The sequence below is a fragment of the Polyodon spathula genome, chromosome 43 (assembly GCF_017654505.1).
Source record: "Polyodon spathula isolate WHYD16114869_AA chromosome 43, ASM1765450v1, whole genome shotgun sequence".
Classification (NCBI taxonomy): domain Eukaryota; kingdom Metazoa; phylum Chordata; class Actinopteri; order Acipenseriformes; family Polyodontidae; genus Polyodon; species Polyodon spathula.
In genome coordinates this window covers 1,571,901-1,589,808 of record NC_054576.1, presented here as the reverse complement: position 1 = coordinate 1,589,808, position 17,908 = coordinate 1,571,901, and the positions used below count along the sequence as shown (strand labels likewise).

The 17,908-nt window shown below is 40.4% G+C and overlaps 1 protein-coding gene across 2 annotated transcripts; it reads left to right on the top strand.

Annotated features, from left to right (window-relative positions):
- The first annotated feature begins 90 nt into the window (after window positions 1–90).
- Window positions 91–15,854, top strand: ccnq (cyclin Q). Of its 2 annotated transcripts, XM_041237059.1 has the most exons (7): window positions 91–261; window positions 2,501–2,602; window positions 3,758–3,933; window positions 9,764–9,947; window positions 14,170–14,302; window positions 14,582–14,797; window positions 14,939–15,854. In XM_041237059.1, exons 3-7 carry the CDS (start codon window positions 3,828–3,830, stop codon window positions 15,026–15,028), a joined length of 729 nt encoding a protein of 242 aa, XP_041092993.1. In that variant the 5' UTR covers window positions 91–261; window positions 2,501–2,602; window positions 3,758–3,827; the 3' UTR covers window positions 15,029–15,854. The 2 variants fall into 2 exon arrangements, with proteins under 2 accessions (XP_041092993.1, XP_041092992.1); XM_041237058.1 differs by lacking the exon at window positions 2,501–2,602.
- The last annotated feature ends 2,054 nt before the right edge of the window (window positions 15,855–17,908 follow it).

Genomic DNA, 17,908 nt, shown 5'->3' with positions numbered 1-17,908 from the left:
AGCGATATACGATGTGCAGGAAAATTTGGTCCTCCGGAGCAGCAGATGGCGCTTTACTAATCCGACTCTCGACAGTCTTGAGGCGGCCATGCCGCTCTGGCATCGCTGAAGGACTCGGTGGGAGACAGAAAAATTTGGTGAACTCAACTAATAAAAAATAAAAAAAAATTAGCAAACACGGGGCTAAATTAGATCAAAAAATAAATACACACATAGTATAGTGACTGTACCTCTGGTTAAAACTGCAGACATTTCCTTGAGGTACGTGGGAATATGATTTTTGCATGTGTTGTGTTTTTTTGTTTTTTGCTGAAACTGTTTTTAAATGAATCCAAATGCACGCCTGCTACTCTTTTCTTTTCCTGCAATGTGTTCACAGCGATACCCTTTCGAAAGGGTGCAGGGTGTAGAAGGGGCTGCAAAGTTTTGCAGTAATAAATGAAAATGTTATTTTGACCACGAACTTCAATTTCAAACACACATCTCACAAAGTATAAACCGTAACCATAGGCGCAGGAACCTGCAGAACGAAACAAATAAAATAAAATAAAATAAAATCTCGTCCCACATTATCCCAGGGACCCCCCAAAAAAAAATAAAAAATAAACCCCTGTTTTAAAACAAATACAGACAGGAATCAGATTAGCTTCAGACTGCAAATGTTATGCAATTTTCACAACTGAAAAAACAAAACAAAACAATTTGGCACTAATATTGTCATGTTATCAATAATTGTATAACACCACACATTAAATGTGGGTGTAATAGTGCCGCCAATGTGGTTCATGGGACAACAACGCTTGCTGTTTTTGGTTATAATATTCTTTGATTGATGTATATTATTATCAGTCCTACTGTTTATAAAATAAACCATTTCACGAAACAAACTCGGGGTAGGAGAAAGAACACAAATTTAATTTTACTTTCACACAGACTTTAGAGTCACTGACTTATATATATATATATATATATATATTATATATATATATATATATATATATATATACATATATAAACGTACACTGTAAATTTTTATTTAAAATACTCCACTGGTGTTTGATTTGGTAAACATATTGAAAAGTTCAAATCAAGAGCTGAAAATAAAATAATAAAAAAAAAAAATTAAAAAAATTTGGTACCTCCGCGCTTCAGAGTTCCAGTATATCCCCATTTATATTTTATACCCCATGGAGTTCCGAAAGCTTGATCTCCTTAATCCACAGTATCTAGGAATGACGTACTGCCGTTTGAAACTGGGTAATCTTTACAAGCCTTTAGACAACAACAACGTCATTTGCCTTATCACGCCAAGGCATCTCAAACAGCTTAAATAAATAAATAAAAATACCAAGAAATTAAATAGATGGCAGTGGCAGCATTTTTAATTTCTCCTCCCCGTGTGCTTCAAATAGCTTATTAGTGCGACAAAGCAATAATGTTAATAGTGTGAAAAAGGTCTGAAGTTTGAGTAAAACTTGTCAGTTACCCCATGTGTGGCAGTTTGCCAGAAGTGGGTAGAGTGCTCCTAGTATTTCTTTTTGAAAAGCCCTATTCAATACGTGTAGAACCACGTTCTACGCATGGTGGTCGCATCTGAATTGCACCCAGAATGAGTTTTCTGGTCAAGGTCCCTTTCTAAATAATGGCTATCAATTCTGGACTCGGAGCGTCTGAAAACCACAAGGTGAATTTTTCTAGGAAAATGTGAGAGGGACGGGCAACGACACTGATTAAGCTGGCATGGAATGACCCCGTTTCATATGCTTTGCAGTGGTCCGTTCTCGATGTTGCATCCTCAAAAAAATAAAATCAAGCAGGTTAGTTAGACACGACCTCCCGTTCCTAAAACCATGCTGACTGTCTCCCAGGATACAGTTACCATATAGGTCATTTTCCATTTTTGTTCTTGTTATAGTTTCCAACAATTTACCTATAATAGAAGTCAGGCTTATTGGTCTGTAGTTACCTGGTTCAGTTTTGTCTCCCTTTTTGTGGATCGGTATTACGTTTGCAATTTTCCAGTCTGTCGGTACCACCCCTGTGTCAAGAGACTGTTGCGTGATCTTAGTTAGCGGTTTGTAAATAACTTTCTTTGAGTACTATTGGGAGGATTTCATCCAGCCCAGGGGATTTGTTTATTTTAAGAGCTCCTAGTCCCTTTAACACTTCTGCCTCTAGTGCTAAAGTTATTTAAAACTGGATAGGAACAGGTCGACATGTGGGGCATGTTGTCAGTATCTTCCTTTGTAAAAACTTGTGAAAAGTAATATATTTAATATATTTGATTTTTTTTTTCTCTCGTATATAATGTTGCCATTTGTATCTCTTAGACATTTTACTTCCTCCTTGAATGTTCTCTTGCTGTTATAATATTGAAAACACTTTTTGGAATAGGTTTTAGCTCCCTTAGCAATGTTCATTTCTGTCTCTCTTGGCTTTTCTAACTTCCTTTTTGACTTGCGCTTGCAGTTCCAAATACTCTTTCTGTGTACTTTGTCAGGACTTAAAGGATCCCAGTGATTCAGATCAACAACATCATTAGGTAACCCATCCCCTCCCCACTCTCTGTGTGAAGAAGAGTCTCCTTCAACAACATGACTAGGTAACCCATTCCATCCCCTCACCACTCTCTGTGTGAAGAAGAGTCTCCTTCAGCAACATGACTAGGTAACCCATTCCATCCCCTCCCCACTCTCTGTGTGAAGAAGAGTCTCCTTCAAAAACATGACTAGGTAACCCATTCCACCCCCTCACCACTCTCTGTGTGAAGAAGTCTCCTTCAGCAACATGACTAGGTAACCCATTCCATCCCCTCACCACTCCCTGTGTGAAGAAGAGTCTCCTTCAACAACATGACTAGGTAACCCATTCCATCCCCTCCCCACTCTCTGTGTGAAGAAGAGTCTCCTTCAACAACATGACTAGGTAACCCATTCCATCCCCTCCCCACTCTCTGTGTGAAGAAGAGTCTCCTTCAACAACATGACTAGGTAACCCATTCCATCCCCTCACCACTCTCTGTGTGAAGAAGAGTCTCCTTCAGCAACATGACTAGGTCACCCATTCCACCCCCTCACCACTCTGTGTGAAGAAGAGTCTCCTTCAACAACATGACTAGGTAACCCATTCCACCCCCTCACCACTCTCTGTGTGAAGAAGAGTCTCCTTCAACAACATGACTAGGTAACCCATTCCATCCCCTCACCACTCTCTGTGTGAAGAAGAGTCTCCTTCAACAACATGACTAGGTAACCCATTCCATCCCCTCACCACTCTCTGTGTGAAGAAGAGTCTCCTTCAGCAACATGACTAGGTAACCCATTCCATCCCCTCACCACTCTCTGTGTGAAGAAGAGTCTCCTTCAACAACATGACTAGGTAACCCATTCCACCCCCTCACCACTCTCTGTGTGAAGAAGAGTCTCCTTCAGCAACATGACTAGGTCACCCATTCCATCCCCTCCCCACTCTCTGTGTGAAGAAGAGTCTCCTTCAACAGCATGACTAGGTAACCCATTCCATCCCCTCACCACTCTCTGTGTGAAGAAGTGTCCTTCAACATGACTAGGTAACCCATTCCATCCCCTCACTCTCTCTGTCACTCTGTCTATCGCCACTTAATTTCCAACTGTGTTCTCTGGTCCTGGTTTCTGTATTACACTTAATCTAGTGGTTTGAGTTAACTGTGTCCGCACCTTTTAAGATTTTCGTGTCAGTGGCTGAGTTGAATTGTGCTCTTTCTGTGGTTTGTGTCCAGTGCTGTGTTGCAGCTGAGTGTCTGCCCTGCCCTACTCTTCCCTTCTCTTGCCTGGTGAGGACCTGCTTTGATGGAGAGCTGTGTGGGCCTGGCTCTGAAGAAGCCCAGTCTGGACGCAGAACCAGATCCAGACACCAGAACCCACTTCAGAGTGTGTCGGTTCATCATGGAGACAGGTGAGAGGGGGTGTCATACTGCACACACCCAGTGACGATACACAGGAGTGGCAATACGACTCCTATTGCATAGCAATTTCACCCGTTGCAGGTTTTACTATGAGCTTGATTAGCCACAGTGTGTAAAACCAGGACTGGAACAAACAGCTATGCAATGGGAGTTTATTTCCATTCCAATACATTCAAGAGTAGCATCCTGTGATCTCTTACCTGTCCTAATTCTTGTTTAGACTGACTTTGTAGTAGGATTCAGTAACTCTGGTCTTTAATAGCATGTTGCCATACAACTGTTGCCAAAGGTGATGTAGCAAATATACAGGAATATATGGGCGAAAGACAAGATGCTACCATTCTGATATCCTTGCAAAATAAGTGATACTCAATGAAATGTTGAAAAATGTAATTATCCATCCCATAAAACTACTCTCTGTGGACTAACATACACCTTCATTTTTAGTAAAGGTTGATTATTTCATGTTTGACTTTTATCTCTTAACTGTCAGAATATCCTGTGGTAAGTTTCATCTTTTATCCTTCTAAAATGCTAGCTAAGGCTCTAAACTAATGCTACAGGGCTAGCCTGTGCTACTGTTCGACGCAGTGTTCAAAAATTCATATTTATAAAAGTACTATCCAAAAAAAAAAAAAAAAAAAAGTTGTCGCCAAAATCAACGTCCAATGGTGTGACTGCAAGAAAATTCAGGCATTTTTGGAGATGATAACACTTCATTTTTGACATTTGGAAGTCAACAGGCCTTTGGAGGACCCTCTGCATGTGCATTGAGGTGAGCCAGTCTTTCAGAAATGTCTTTTCAATCATCATCTATGCATGTCAATTTTGTCCTTCCTTGTGACACATTTCTTGTTTTATCAAATAATTTTAAAATTGATTATATGACAACAAATAAATGTCATATATATATATATATATATATATATATATATATATATATATATATATATATATATATATATATATATATATATATATATATATATATCTATATATATAGATATATAGATATATAGATAGATAGATAGATAGATAGATAAATTGCCTGTTTGTCATCAGAAATAGAACATGTTCTGTGGTGTGACAAATATTTGAGTGTCACACCATAGGAAGCAAACTTCATTTATTGGTTTTTAGCCTCATAGATTAAGGACCTGGTACCTCTTATTATGAAGGCAGTGTACATGATTTACCAAGAATAGCTGTAGGACTTTAAGGGATAAATGTCATATTTTCAAATATAGCTACTGCTTTGCTGGAAAATGTTCTTCCACAACTGATAATGATGTACAGTTTTTTTCTGTGACGTCTCTTAACCTTTGCTCCTTCTGTTAGCTTCCAGATACGCACTAGGAAAGAGAGAACAGTAAAGTAGCGAGCAAAGATCAATAACGATCCTGCTAAAAGAGAGGCCTTGCTGGCACGAAGACGCTTGAGGTATATTATAAGAAGATAAGAAAGTTTACAAACGAGAGGAGGCCATTTGGCCCATCTTGCTCGTTTGGATGTTAGTAGCTTATTGATCCCAGAATCTCATCAAGCAGCTTCTTGAAGGATCCCAGGGTGTCGGCTTCAACAACATTACAGGGGAGTTGGTTCCAGCCTCCCACAGTTCCTATTTTCTGCTCTGAATGCCCCTTTGTCTAATCTCCATTTGTGACCCCTGGTCCTTGTTTCTTTTTTCAGGTCGAAGAAGTCCCCCTGGGTCGACATTGTCAGTACCTTTTAGGATTCTGAATGCTTGAATCAGATCGTAGTCTTCTTTGTCCAAGACCTGAATATATTTAATTATTTTAGCCTGTCTTCATAAGACATGCCTGCAAACCAGGAATAATTCGGGTTGCTCTTCTTTTCTTGAGCAGCAATATCCTTTTTGTAGCGAGGTGACCAGAAATGAACACAATATTCTAGATGAGGTCTTACATTGTAAAGTTTTAACATTACTTCCCTTGATTTAAGTGCAACACTTTACATTGTGGAAGGTTCCTCATAGACACAGCCAGAGCCAAGGAGTATTCTCATGTTTTATTTCTGTATGAAAACCCTAATATTTAATCTCTACCTCCACCAGTGTAACTAATTCTTGTGAGGTCTCTTATAATTATAACTGCTCTCATTGTTATCATTTGATATAGTGTGCCATTAATCCTTGTACTGCAGAGACTCTTCCATTTCCTCGAAAGGTCGTTATGCTTATCTTGTTATTAAATAATCATGCTAATTTCCGAAATTATGTTGATTTACAAAATAATGTTAATATCTTAACGAGCAGTGCTTCTTGCGACTATTTTGTTTGCATGGGAATTTTAAAAGCTAATCTGTTATATTGTATCTGGAGTTAATTTGCACTTGGAAAAGGAGGGTTTTAATTAACGAAAGACTGTAACTCAGCTTGAAACAGAAATTTAACAGACCGTGGCTGTGGCCGATGATAGAGACTACCTAGGTAATTCAGTATTTGTAGTTATGGAAATATTTTAGACTTTTTAATTTTTTTATACCCCCTTGTGGTTATGAATGCGATTTCTTCACTTGTTTTAACAGTTTGTAACCTTAAGCCCAGAACACACTGCCTGATGACATCACAGGAAGGAATGCATAAAGTTCAGTGGCAACGGGGCAAAAGATAAGGCTGTGGCAGTAATAAATACCCGCGATTCTGGCTAGAACTTAATGCAACGTGATCAGGAAAACCACATATGTGGTTTTATATTTCTTACTGCCTGCACATCTGAGTCACAAGACGTGCAAAATAAGTAAAACAAGCAACTATACTTGTAGTTCACTAAAACCAAACTGAACTATTAATGTGTGCATATTTTTAACATGCAGGCTACAGTTGAAGTTATTAATCTTAGAAAAAAACTAAACTTTATATAACTTTTCAGTTTAAAGGTACAGTTTGTGTTTCAAACACAGGGCTCTGTACTCGCCCAGTTCTCCACAAATAAGTACAGTAGTAAGCATTTTGATGACATTTATGCATTTACCGACTGTCCTAAAATTGAGATAATGTAAAATATACATAGACTGTATACATTGTATATGTATTCATTTAATTCGGAGGGAGGTATTATTTTTTTTTTAACATGTCGTCTCATTTTGTGTTTCTGTTAAATCTTTGAAAAAGTTTTCTTGTTTTCCTTACTGTATCTCTCTTTCCATTGTCTTTAAGGAAGCTTTTAATTTCGGCAATATGTACTGTTTTAAATCGCTCATTTTTCTCAGGCCACTCTGTTTGTGTTCATGAAATACAGTAGGGGCTTCCTGTTGATTGTCATGTTGACGAGGGGGCGAGCTGGAGTGTGGTTGCTTAGGGAGACAAATTTACTCCCTACACGCACAGAAAAATAGGTCTATTTGATGTTGCGACGCTTCCAGTGTGAATGTCTCCATAGGATGTACTGTATTCTAAAAAAATATATATTTAAAAAAGTATATATATTTACGCAAGACTTTGACACCTTTAAAATGGCAATTAAAATAACCTTTAGACTGCAGTTCAAGTGGAATTTTACTATAGTTAGCATTAAACTGCAGACACAATGATTATTTCACTCTAGTGTGAAACTGTAGTTGCTGTGTGTTTTTACTGCTTTTGTGATATTAAACTGCGGTTACAAAGTGATTCTATTAAACGTAGTCTGCGACAATGCGATTCTGCATCTCCACTGAAAAATCACAAAAATGTTGTCTATTAAAGTTGGAGTTTGCGTACAAACAAACTGAAAGCTATATGTTTATGTATGTAATTTATACTGACAAAATAGACTTGCTTCTCATCAACTTAAGTCTGTTTATTTTCATGAATATTCCTCTCCTTTCTCAAATGCCCATCTGCTGCATTGAAAGAATCCATTCCCAACGTAGGAGGCGTGCTGCTGTGACTTTTGCTTATGCGTGGCTTAACCCGCTTCAGCAAGTAGATGTTTAATTTGCTTTGTGTTATTGTGCAATGCGTGTGTATATGATAGCAGTACTACAGTAATACTTTGTTTTAAATTGTTCTGTATGTTTAGTTTGTGATGTGCAGTACAAAATAAAACAAACAGTAATGCTAAGTGAAATTGTCTATGATTAGCGCAGCTAAGAACCGCACAATATAACGAGGGGTGGGGTGTATATAAAAGTATTAAAACAGGTCAAGTGAAGACGGAACAGAATGCATTGTACAGATGGCGATTACATTCAACAAAAACAGTGTTATTTTGATTCTTGTACCCTTGCATTTAGAGACGTTGTCCTTCGGGTACCCTCTGCTGCAGCAAACCACAACTCAACTCCTGCTGTTTATTTGAACAATCTCGCACGACACTCACAATGCTAGAGATCTCACTAAGAAGACGCAACAAATATTTAAATTAGTATTAACATATTTTGTCTTAGTGCAATCGACAAAATGTATACTTTTGCGAATTGTCACAATAAAAATGCAAATTGCAGTATGTTTGCGCTGTGACTGGCCCATCTTAGTGTATCTACCCCAGAGTGTTCTAGGTTGAAGAAATGTTACAAATAAGTAACCATGTTTAGTTAAGCTAAAGGTTTTCTTTTTATCTTTTTTTGTGTGTTACTGTCATGTACTGTGTATCTCCCTTCATTTCGTTTTTATGAATAAATGGGGCATGTAGTGTACAGAAGAGATGCTGCGCTGAGCCTCGTTGAACAAAAAAGACTGAGGGTGTGTTTTTTACAAGAGACTCGCACTGATCACACAAATGAAATTGAGTGGAGGAAGCAATGGAAGGGGGAGGATTTGTTTTAATCATGGTTTTAACTTAAGTGCAGGGGTAGCGATTTTATTTTCCGAGCATTTTAAACCTGATTCGTTCAGTGGCAGAGTTTTAATGGCACAGCCTAATATTGGAAACTGTGACTTTGTGTTTATTAATAAGCATGGTCCTGATGACGTTAAGTAATATTCTCTCTGTGCTCAGTAGAGTGCTGGCAAGCTCTGGGGTCGAAAAGATCTTGATTTTTTTTACATTACGTTTTACATCATTAAGGCAGTAGTACGACATAGCCAAGATTCAGATCAAGAGCAAGACCTTCTAGCAGTACACTGAGAATGACACAGGGAGCTTGAATGACTGAAATTTTAAAAAACAATCACTGGTCGACCTGCTGGACATGAAGATCCAGGGGGATTGGCGCATTCTCGGTTCCAGGGCGTGACTTAGGTGGACGCCCCCACAATGTTCTTTGGGCTGGAGAAGAAGTCGGCAAAGAGAAGGGTGGGGGGGGCAAGGCCTCATTGATACCAGCAGCAGGGTGGTAACATTCCGACTGTAAGCCACTCGGAGGCTGCACTGACCCTTCACTGTGTCCACTCTCCACTCTCTCGCGAATAAGCAGCTGTACCAGACGTCTGAAGGTAGAGCACTATCAACAGCTGCAGTCCCTCCCTGACACCCCCTGGAGAGATCACCTTACTGTTGAGGGAAGGAGCCCAGCCACTCGCCAAGAGATCGGGGGATCTTCGGTGGAGGATCCTTCACTGCCATCGCCACCAACACCTTCCTTAGCATCCTAGTCACACAAGTATAGGACAAATGCTTATTCTGCACAGAGACAGTGTTTCATTATTTCATCCACTGCCCTGGATTAAAGCTGTTGTTTGCAGATTTCTCCTTGGAATGACTAATTTCTTGTTAGGGCAGCCAAGCTGGCTATCCTGAAGATTAGGAAGAGCCTGGCTGAGCAGGAGAATGCATGGAGCACTCTGTCTGTATTCAGGACTCTTGTGGAGCCAGGCTTTACTGATGCATGTGTGTATTCTTTCTCTCTCTCTTCTCCCCCCCCCCCCCCATATCTCAGGAGTGAAGCTGGGGATGAGTTCTGAACCACTGGCCACAGCCTGCACAGTGTATCACCGTTTCTTCCAAAGCTGCAGCCCACATGTGTTTGAGCCTTACCTAGTGGCCATGGCTGCAATCTACCTGGCCGGGAAAGTGGAGGAGCAGCACCTTAGGACCAGAGACATCATCAATGTGTGCCACAGGTAAGAGGTGACCTCATCAGTGCTAATATACATATAGACAAGCCTGTCAGAGACATGCATCCCCCATTACCATGGCTGTGCTTTCAAAACAAGACCTTAGCAGTTTAATGAAGAAGGTGATGACCATGACGTATGTTAACAGTACAGAATAATAAAGAATAAGAATGGCTAGTTTAATGAAAGTTGGGTAGGTGGTATTGAAGAGCTAGGTGTCCTTGGGTAAGCAGGTGAGGTGTTAGTATCTGTATATTAAAATCAAATCAAATGCCCTTGATTGGACCAGTTTACACCTAGGTTTATTTCATGTCAGGACTAAAAAGGTTCTGCTAATTAGTGATTTTATTCTGGATTACAACTGAAACTTGGCTTGGACCGAATGACAACATTTCCCTGATTGAGGCTTCTCCACCTAACAGTTCTCTTCTCCAGAAAGCTCGCTCTGCTGGGCGGGGAGGTGGACTTGCTACTGTTTTCTGTAGTGAACTTACAATCAAACAGGACATTTTTGAAAGTTATTCATCTTTTTAAGTTTTAACCTTGACATTAAACAATCCATTACCTGTTCATATTGTAATTATTTATCAACCACCTAAGTCAAACGTGCTATTCCTGACTGGATTTGGGGATCTGCTATCTATATTGACAGTCAAATATAATAGGGTTATTTTACTGGGTGATTTTAACCTTTGTTGACATTGATTCTGATTCTAACTCCTTGGAATTTGTGAGGCTACTGGATTCCTTAGTTTATATCCTGCATGTCAAAGGTCTTATACATAATCGTGGCCATACTTTAGATCTGGTAATTTCTCGTGGTTTAGTTGTTAAGAACGTCATAACCCTAGATCTTACTATTTCTGATCATCTTGCCATTCTTTTTGGGGTGAATCTGCCAGTATCTAAAAGACTGTTGAATTCCTCAACTGCTGTTAAGCTTTCTGATGTCTTGAGCTCATTACCATTCTCCGAGTCCTCCTCAGTAGATGAGCTGGTTAATACCGACACCACCACCTTGACTGGTATCTTAGATACTGTAGCGCCAATCAAAACTCGGAGTGTCTCTTAAAAAAAGCCCACCGTGGTTCATTGATACAACTCGTAAGATTAAATATGAGGGCCTGTGGCAAAGTGGCAATTAGTAGCAGGTGCAGTGCTGCTGTTGTAATCCCAAGAACAAACAGACAACAAAGTCCAGGTGAAATGGATTGTTTTATTAGGTTAATAATCCAATGATCTGATGACCAGCCAGCAAATAATAATGAGCTGGCGATACACAGCAGTGTGTGTTGCACAGTATTGAAAAGGGTTGCACTTCCATAAACAATAAGCACGGTACTAACACACACACACAGTTAGACACACATGATCACAAGTCCAAAGTGAGTGCTCTGAGTGCTTGTGGTGAAGTACAATATAATACTTGCTATATTTGTGAACAAGTGGTGATAGCGTGACTGTAGTGCTGTGTTGATCCGGTTTTGTGCTGGCCCGTGGCGACAGCTCCCGATTCGTGTTTAGCTGTCTGGTGATTTAACAAACAAGACAATTACTAACAACACGAGAAACAAGCAAACGCTCAGAAATTACTTTTACAACACTTTCTCTGCGTCTAACTTGGTCCATCCAGTTTCTCAATACAATCCAAGCAAAGGAAAAGATTTACGATTCTCCGTCCCTGTGGCAGAGCAAAGCTCTGCCCTTTTAAATTGGCAGGGATGGGGTTAACTTCCCCTGCCTGCCTGGGTTTATTATGTTCAGGTGGCTGGGGTTGATTAGTTGATTAGGTTGATTAACGATCAATCAGCGCCCAGCCACCTGATATAAAAGGAGGCCTCAGCTTCTCATTTGGAGGAGGGAGCTGAGGAAGCAGGTTGGTTTTTTTGGTTGTGTAGAAAACTTGAATCCAGTGAAGGCATTGCCCAGCCTGGAAACTGTTATTTTTGTGAGTTTTGTTTTTGCTTTATTTGTGTTTGAGTATTTGTTATTTTGCCCGTGTGCACTTTATTTTTGTTTATTTATAATAAAATAGTTATTTTTTTGAACTGCAGTCTGTCTCTGGGCCTCTATCCACTCGCCAGCCTGCCACAGTCCCCTTTATGCTATCACGCGTGACCCTTTGGTAAGCGTTTGCAGCTGTCTCTATTGCCTGCAGCTGCTACCTCGTTTTCCTTCCGGGTCAGTACGTTCCTGTAACTGAGTCTCGCCACCTTCCAGGCTGACCGACTTCCCGACCCAGGAAATGAACTGTCAGGCCAGCCAGTCCAAAGACTTCCCCTTTCGCTACTTAGCGCCCTCACAGGTCGGGAGGGAGATTTCCAACCAGAACTCATATTTCTGTCACGGTGTCAAACTAGAAGGGAGATGGCAGGAATTTAGACTGCATGTTCAGTACATCGCAACCCTAGATAAATTAATGAATCCTTCCCCTAATAGTCCCACTCTTGACACTGGCTCCTCTCTCACAGCTGCAATGACTTCTACATTTCTTTAAAAATAAAATACTAGACATCAGAAATGAGATTCCACAGACACCTTCTATCAAGGAGGACTCCAGCACAAGTTTACCAACTACACCTATTAAGGCTACTATGGGGGCTTTTTCTGTGATTACCTTGCAGGAACTGACAGAGCTAGTTCAGCATATGAGAGCTACTACATGCTCTCCTGATGCTATTCCTACAAAACTATTAAAATATGTTCTTGGTGTTGTTAACCCTTTGTGGTCCTATGTTGGACCAGATCCGACATTACAATTTTCCCTTTCCGGTCCGATGTCAGACCCAGTCCCACATCATGAAAAAGATGTCAAGCGCGGGTCTTTAGTGTTTTTTCCCCAGAAAAAGCAGAGAAAACCTTTCAATGGCCGAGTGAAACCAGGGTGGGGTGTGTGTATCTCATAGCCCCATCCACTACAAAGATAACACAGACGTAACAAAGGAGACAGCTGCTTCTGCATCCAGCGCTCAGAGAATATCACGGACATCTGCAGAGCTTTCTGAGATGATACAGTAATAAAATCGGATCATGTTATTGAGGAGTTTGGTGATAAAACGAGTGATCAGGAGAGGATTGATCAGTATGCACGTCTATGAAGAGTCATGTGAAAAATGCAGTGAACAAGAGGATTGGGCTAGGCTGTAGATACAGTACTGAGTGTCCTTTTGCGATTCAGTGCCTTTTATTTTAACCCTTTCAGGATCAAGCATTTTTCAGTGAGGTGTTCCGCCAGGACCAGGTGTTTCTTGGCTGTAGTTGACTCTCTTCCTATAAAGAGTCACTAAAAATCTTTTTTTTTTTTTACAGTAGCATCTTCCAAATGGCGTCCTTTTTTTCAGAACACTCTGGGGAACGTTGTAAAGTACTTCAAAAACCATACAGACTTTTCACCTTTTTTTAATAATTTTTATTATGTATTCTGCTTAGAATAATGCAATTTTTAGCATGTATCTCTATGACCCGAGGGACCTTGCAATAAATCCTGAACGTTTTGTTGAAACATATTGATGTTTGGGCAAATTAACATTGTTTCACCCTAGTGATTGTAATGATATAACGCATGTTTATTCTCAGGGTCTTTATAAGCAATAATGAACAGTACTCTCTATTCTCAAAATAAGTATTTATAAATAAGTCACTCATTTCATTATCAGTAATAAAGAAAGAAAAACATACCTGATACATTTAGTTCATGAAATAGTATCTGCTTATATCTGCTTGTTTCTTGATAGTTATACATGTTGTGAAACCATATATATTAAAACACATGAGACAGAATAAATGTTCTAATAGAATAAGTCAAACACACCATTACAGTGTTTTGTCTTTTTCTTTTTAGCTCTAAACAAGTTCCTGTGATGGTTTGTTTCTGCTTTTGTCTCTGCCTGGCTGCTGTAAACTGTCCCTGCACTTTAGACACTAAATGCCCCTCTCAGTGACGTCACATGAAAACACGTCAGTCCCTCTTCTGTCCATTAATGTGTGTTTCAAGCCTGTACTGCAAAGTATAGTGGCCCTGTAAGTCTAAAAAACTAAGTTCTTTTTTTTTTAAATTGTGTTTACACGATCGCGGTCCTAGAAGCCCACTTCAGTATGAACGTGTTAACACGATCCCGGTCCTTCAAGGGTTAAGCCTTACCATGTGCTGTATTGTGTTGTATTGACAGCGGTATGTGCTGTATTGTATTGACAGTGCTATACTGAGCTGGGTTGTGTTGTGTTGTAGGTACCTGAATCCTGGTTCCGATCCCCTGGAATTGGACTCGCGGTTCTGGGACCTGCGGGACAGTATTGTACAGTGTGAGCTGCTGGTGCTACGGGTGCTCAACTTCCAGGTGTCTTTCCAACACCCGCACAAGGTGAACAGAGCTAAACGGAGCATCCTTACCCTGTAGAGCAAAGCACAGCACAGTACAGCATAGCGCAGTATACCCCAGCAGAGCACAGCACAGCACACCCTACCCCAGCACTGCCCAGTGTAGCTCAGGATACTCAACTTCAGAAAGGAAAAAAGCCTTCACAGCATCACCCAGCCCAGCATGTTTAGCCAACAGCCTGATGTCCTTCCAGAACTTGCTTTGTGTAGTGTATTGCAGTGCATTGTACTGTACTATAGTGTAATGTATTGTGTGTTTCAGTACCTGCTTCACTACCTGCTCTCTCTGAAGGCTCTGATGAACCGTCATGCCTGGGACCGCACCCCCATCGCCGTGACGACCTGGGCGCTACTGAGAGACAGTTACCATGGCAGCCTGTGCCACCCACCCCAGCATGTCGCAGTGGCAATTCTCTACTTGGCACTGGAGGCACTTGGGGTGGAGGTGCCTGTAGAGGGGGAGAAGGAGTGGTGGCAGGTGAGAGGTGGAGGCAGTGGTAGAACAGGAAGGAGGGGAGAAGGGGGGGAGGGAGAAATTGGGGTAGAGAGAGGCGCTCTGGTTTTATTCTGTTTGCTCTTTCGCTCAGCTCCTCTGCCTCTTTGCTCTTCTCTTGCCCAGGTGTTGAGTGATGACATCACCAAGCCAGCTATCGATGACATCATTTTTGAGCTTATTCAGATCTACAACATGGATGCCAAGTGCACCTGAGAGAGAGAGAGAGAGAGCGAGAGACTGGGTTTATTGGGAAGCTACTGAAACCAAACTGGGAATACTAGTAAACGTTCCAGTGTGTAAAATGATGGAAGACAGCCATCGCTGCAGAAACGGAAGGGGAGGGGTGCAATGAAGGACAATCCCAGTCATTCTTCATTCATTTGATAGGAGAAAAGAGAACATACAGGGTGCCTCGTCTTTGCAAAAAAAGAAAATTGAAGAGGACCCCAGTTTTGATGTCAGCCCCTCTATTGTCCAACGTCAAACAAACTTGCATTTACGTCAGAAACACCTCCTCGTGTTCAGTTTGATTCTTATTTTAGAAATCGTGAATTTATCAGTTTTTATTGCAGAAAAATCTAAAACCGGTGGAAATTGTTTTCTGAGGGTTTGGTTAAAGCCCAGGGATAACAAAAAGTTCAAAGAAAAGTTTTCTTTTTATAAAGTTTCATTCTCTTTGTGTTGAGTTGAAACTGTGTATTTTTATGGTTCCATTAAAAAAAACTAAATTATTAGTAACAGAAAAATCTACATAATGTAAAATATTCCATACCAGAATAGGTACTGTAAAGCCATAGATATTAGTTTTTCACATATGGAATAAAACTGCAAACATTTTTGGCACGTATCAAATTGCAACAGGTCGCCAACTATCCTAGAGCAAAATAAGTTTTATGGATGTGATTCGCCAAATATTTTGGTTGCAAATATTTATGGCTTTACAGTATTTTCATATGCAAAATGTGGGTGAAACTTGTAATACAAAAAAACTAATACTGTATTTCAAATAAAATCTTTAAAAACTGAAAGTACAGGTCCTTGAGGAAACTGGATTGTGAAGTGTGTGTTCTTGATCAGTAAATTATTGGTCTTCATCACTTGTAATGCTTCACAAACTGCATTATATATAACACACATTCAGTGTCTGGGGTGAGCCTGCTTTGGTATGAAATCACTTCCTGCTCAAACTCTTGAGGTAAGCAAACTGTGACCTACAGCACAGGAAGAGGTTGGATATTAGTAAGAAACAAACCGAAAAGATCGACACAAGGGCCAGTGCCAGTGCTGCTGTTGGCAATACGAGGGCATGGATTTCAAGCCCTTGGTAAGCACTCCGTTTATGTTAAGCTAACTTAAGTTTTCCTAACATCCAATTTTTATGTGAGGGCCACCTTTAAACAGCTTCAGCCTTCAGTGTCTTCAGCATTATGAGATAAGTGATAAAGATGGTATTGTTTCAAAATGGCACATTACAAAATTGATGCAAAGTTGGAACCTTAAAATTAGTGAAATTGCACAAGGCGACCTGCATAGGATTCGACACACAGAAGTATAAGAATTTGTCTGCAAACACCCCCCCTCTGGGAGCTCCGCTGCAGGAGAACACACCGTCAATATTTCACGTTTGGCTTCAGTTGTAGGTCATATTTCACTGCCCAGATCCGCCCACAAGATAGTTTTATATAAATATAAAATATATCTTTAAAACATGTCTGAGCGGTCACCCCTGGGGCATATTTCATTTTTTGTCTTCACTTGGTATATTAAACAAGAACGTCCTTCTAAAGTGATGACACCCATTCAGTGGTACAGATCAGCTGGCTGGGGTGTGTGCCCTTCAGTTACTACACTTCCCGTTTTTGGTCACTTGCAGGTAAAGTTCCCACCTGTGCTTCAGCTGTTCGTAATGTCCAGCGATAACTGAAGATGCCACACTAGGCATTTGACGAACGGACAACCTTGGAGCAAATGTTAATGCAATTTATTTACCAGACACTTTTTATCATGTAATCCTGGGATTTATTTCTGGAGGACAAAGGCCAGCCCTGCAGGTGTCCACTCTGAGCTCACTGGACGCCTGGCCAGCAGGGTTTGTTGTAGTTGTTCTCTAACCCACAGTAGCGCCAGAGCTAATGCGATGCTCCCTTCAAAAATTTAGAAGCAGTGATTTGCATTTTTTTTTCTTCAGCCTCTGTAAATTTCATTCTTGTGTTGATCCCTCGCAGACCCCTCCTCAAGTTTAGAATACAAAATCTACACTATCGGAGGAAAAACTAACAAATGTCTCTCTGTGTTATGCGTTCATTTCTTTCTTTAAAAAAAAAAAAAAAAGTTCAATTAAATGCTTTTAAATTCTTTCTTGCAGGCGTTTCTGTTTTTTGTCCATCCTCTTGCTGCTGTTTTGAAGTTTGGCTGCTCCTGTCTCTGAGTCTTGTCAATTGACTGGTTATTTGCAGGTTTCTTTGGAAGGTCCTGCTCTAATGGTAGCTATTGATTCTTTCAGCAGAGCTGGGAACAAACTAAACACAACTGATCCCTGTCTGCCTGTCTGTTTGCCTGTCTGTCTATAACCATTGCTATTATAATGCCACTGTCTGTCTGTCTGCCATTGAAGATAATGTAAGCTATAGTTAGCGAACTGTTGTCTCATTCTACCAGCCTCACCCCATTGTTAGCTGCTCTATAGATATAGTGGTGTTGTCTGCTTCATGATGTGCTACCCAGTATTGGAAGAATAACTGTTGCAACTGCATAGGAGCCCACTCACTCAGAGGAAAAAAATATTTAACAGTGATCCTTCACATTTCGATTTTCAGATGTTACAACCGTCATGTTTTCTATCACTGTAGCTACCGGTGACAATAATTTGCTTGTTATCCTCCCTCGTTCCAAAACCTTGGACACGCCGTGACTGACTAACCTATTTTAAACAAAGACAAAAAATAGTTACTCTTTTGGAATACAACTGCTATTTGCCTTCGCGATGAAGGATGAAATTGCCGTAGCAGAAAACGTTTCTCTAGCAAAATCCCAGAGACGTTCCTTTGCTGCCGCCATGTCACAATAATGGAGTCTTTTCAGCAATGGGTGAGA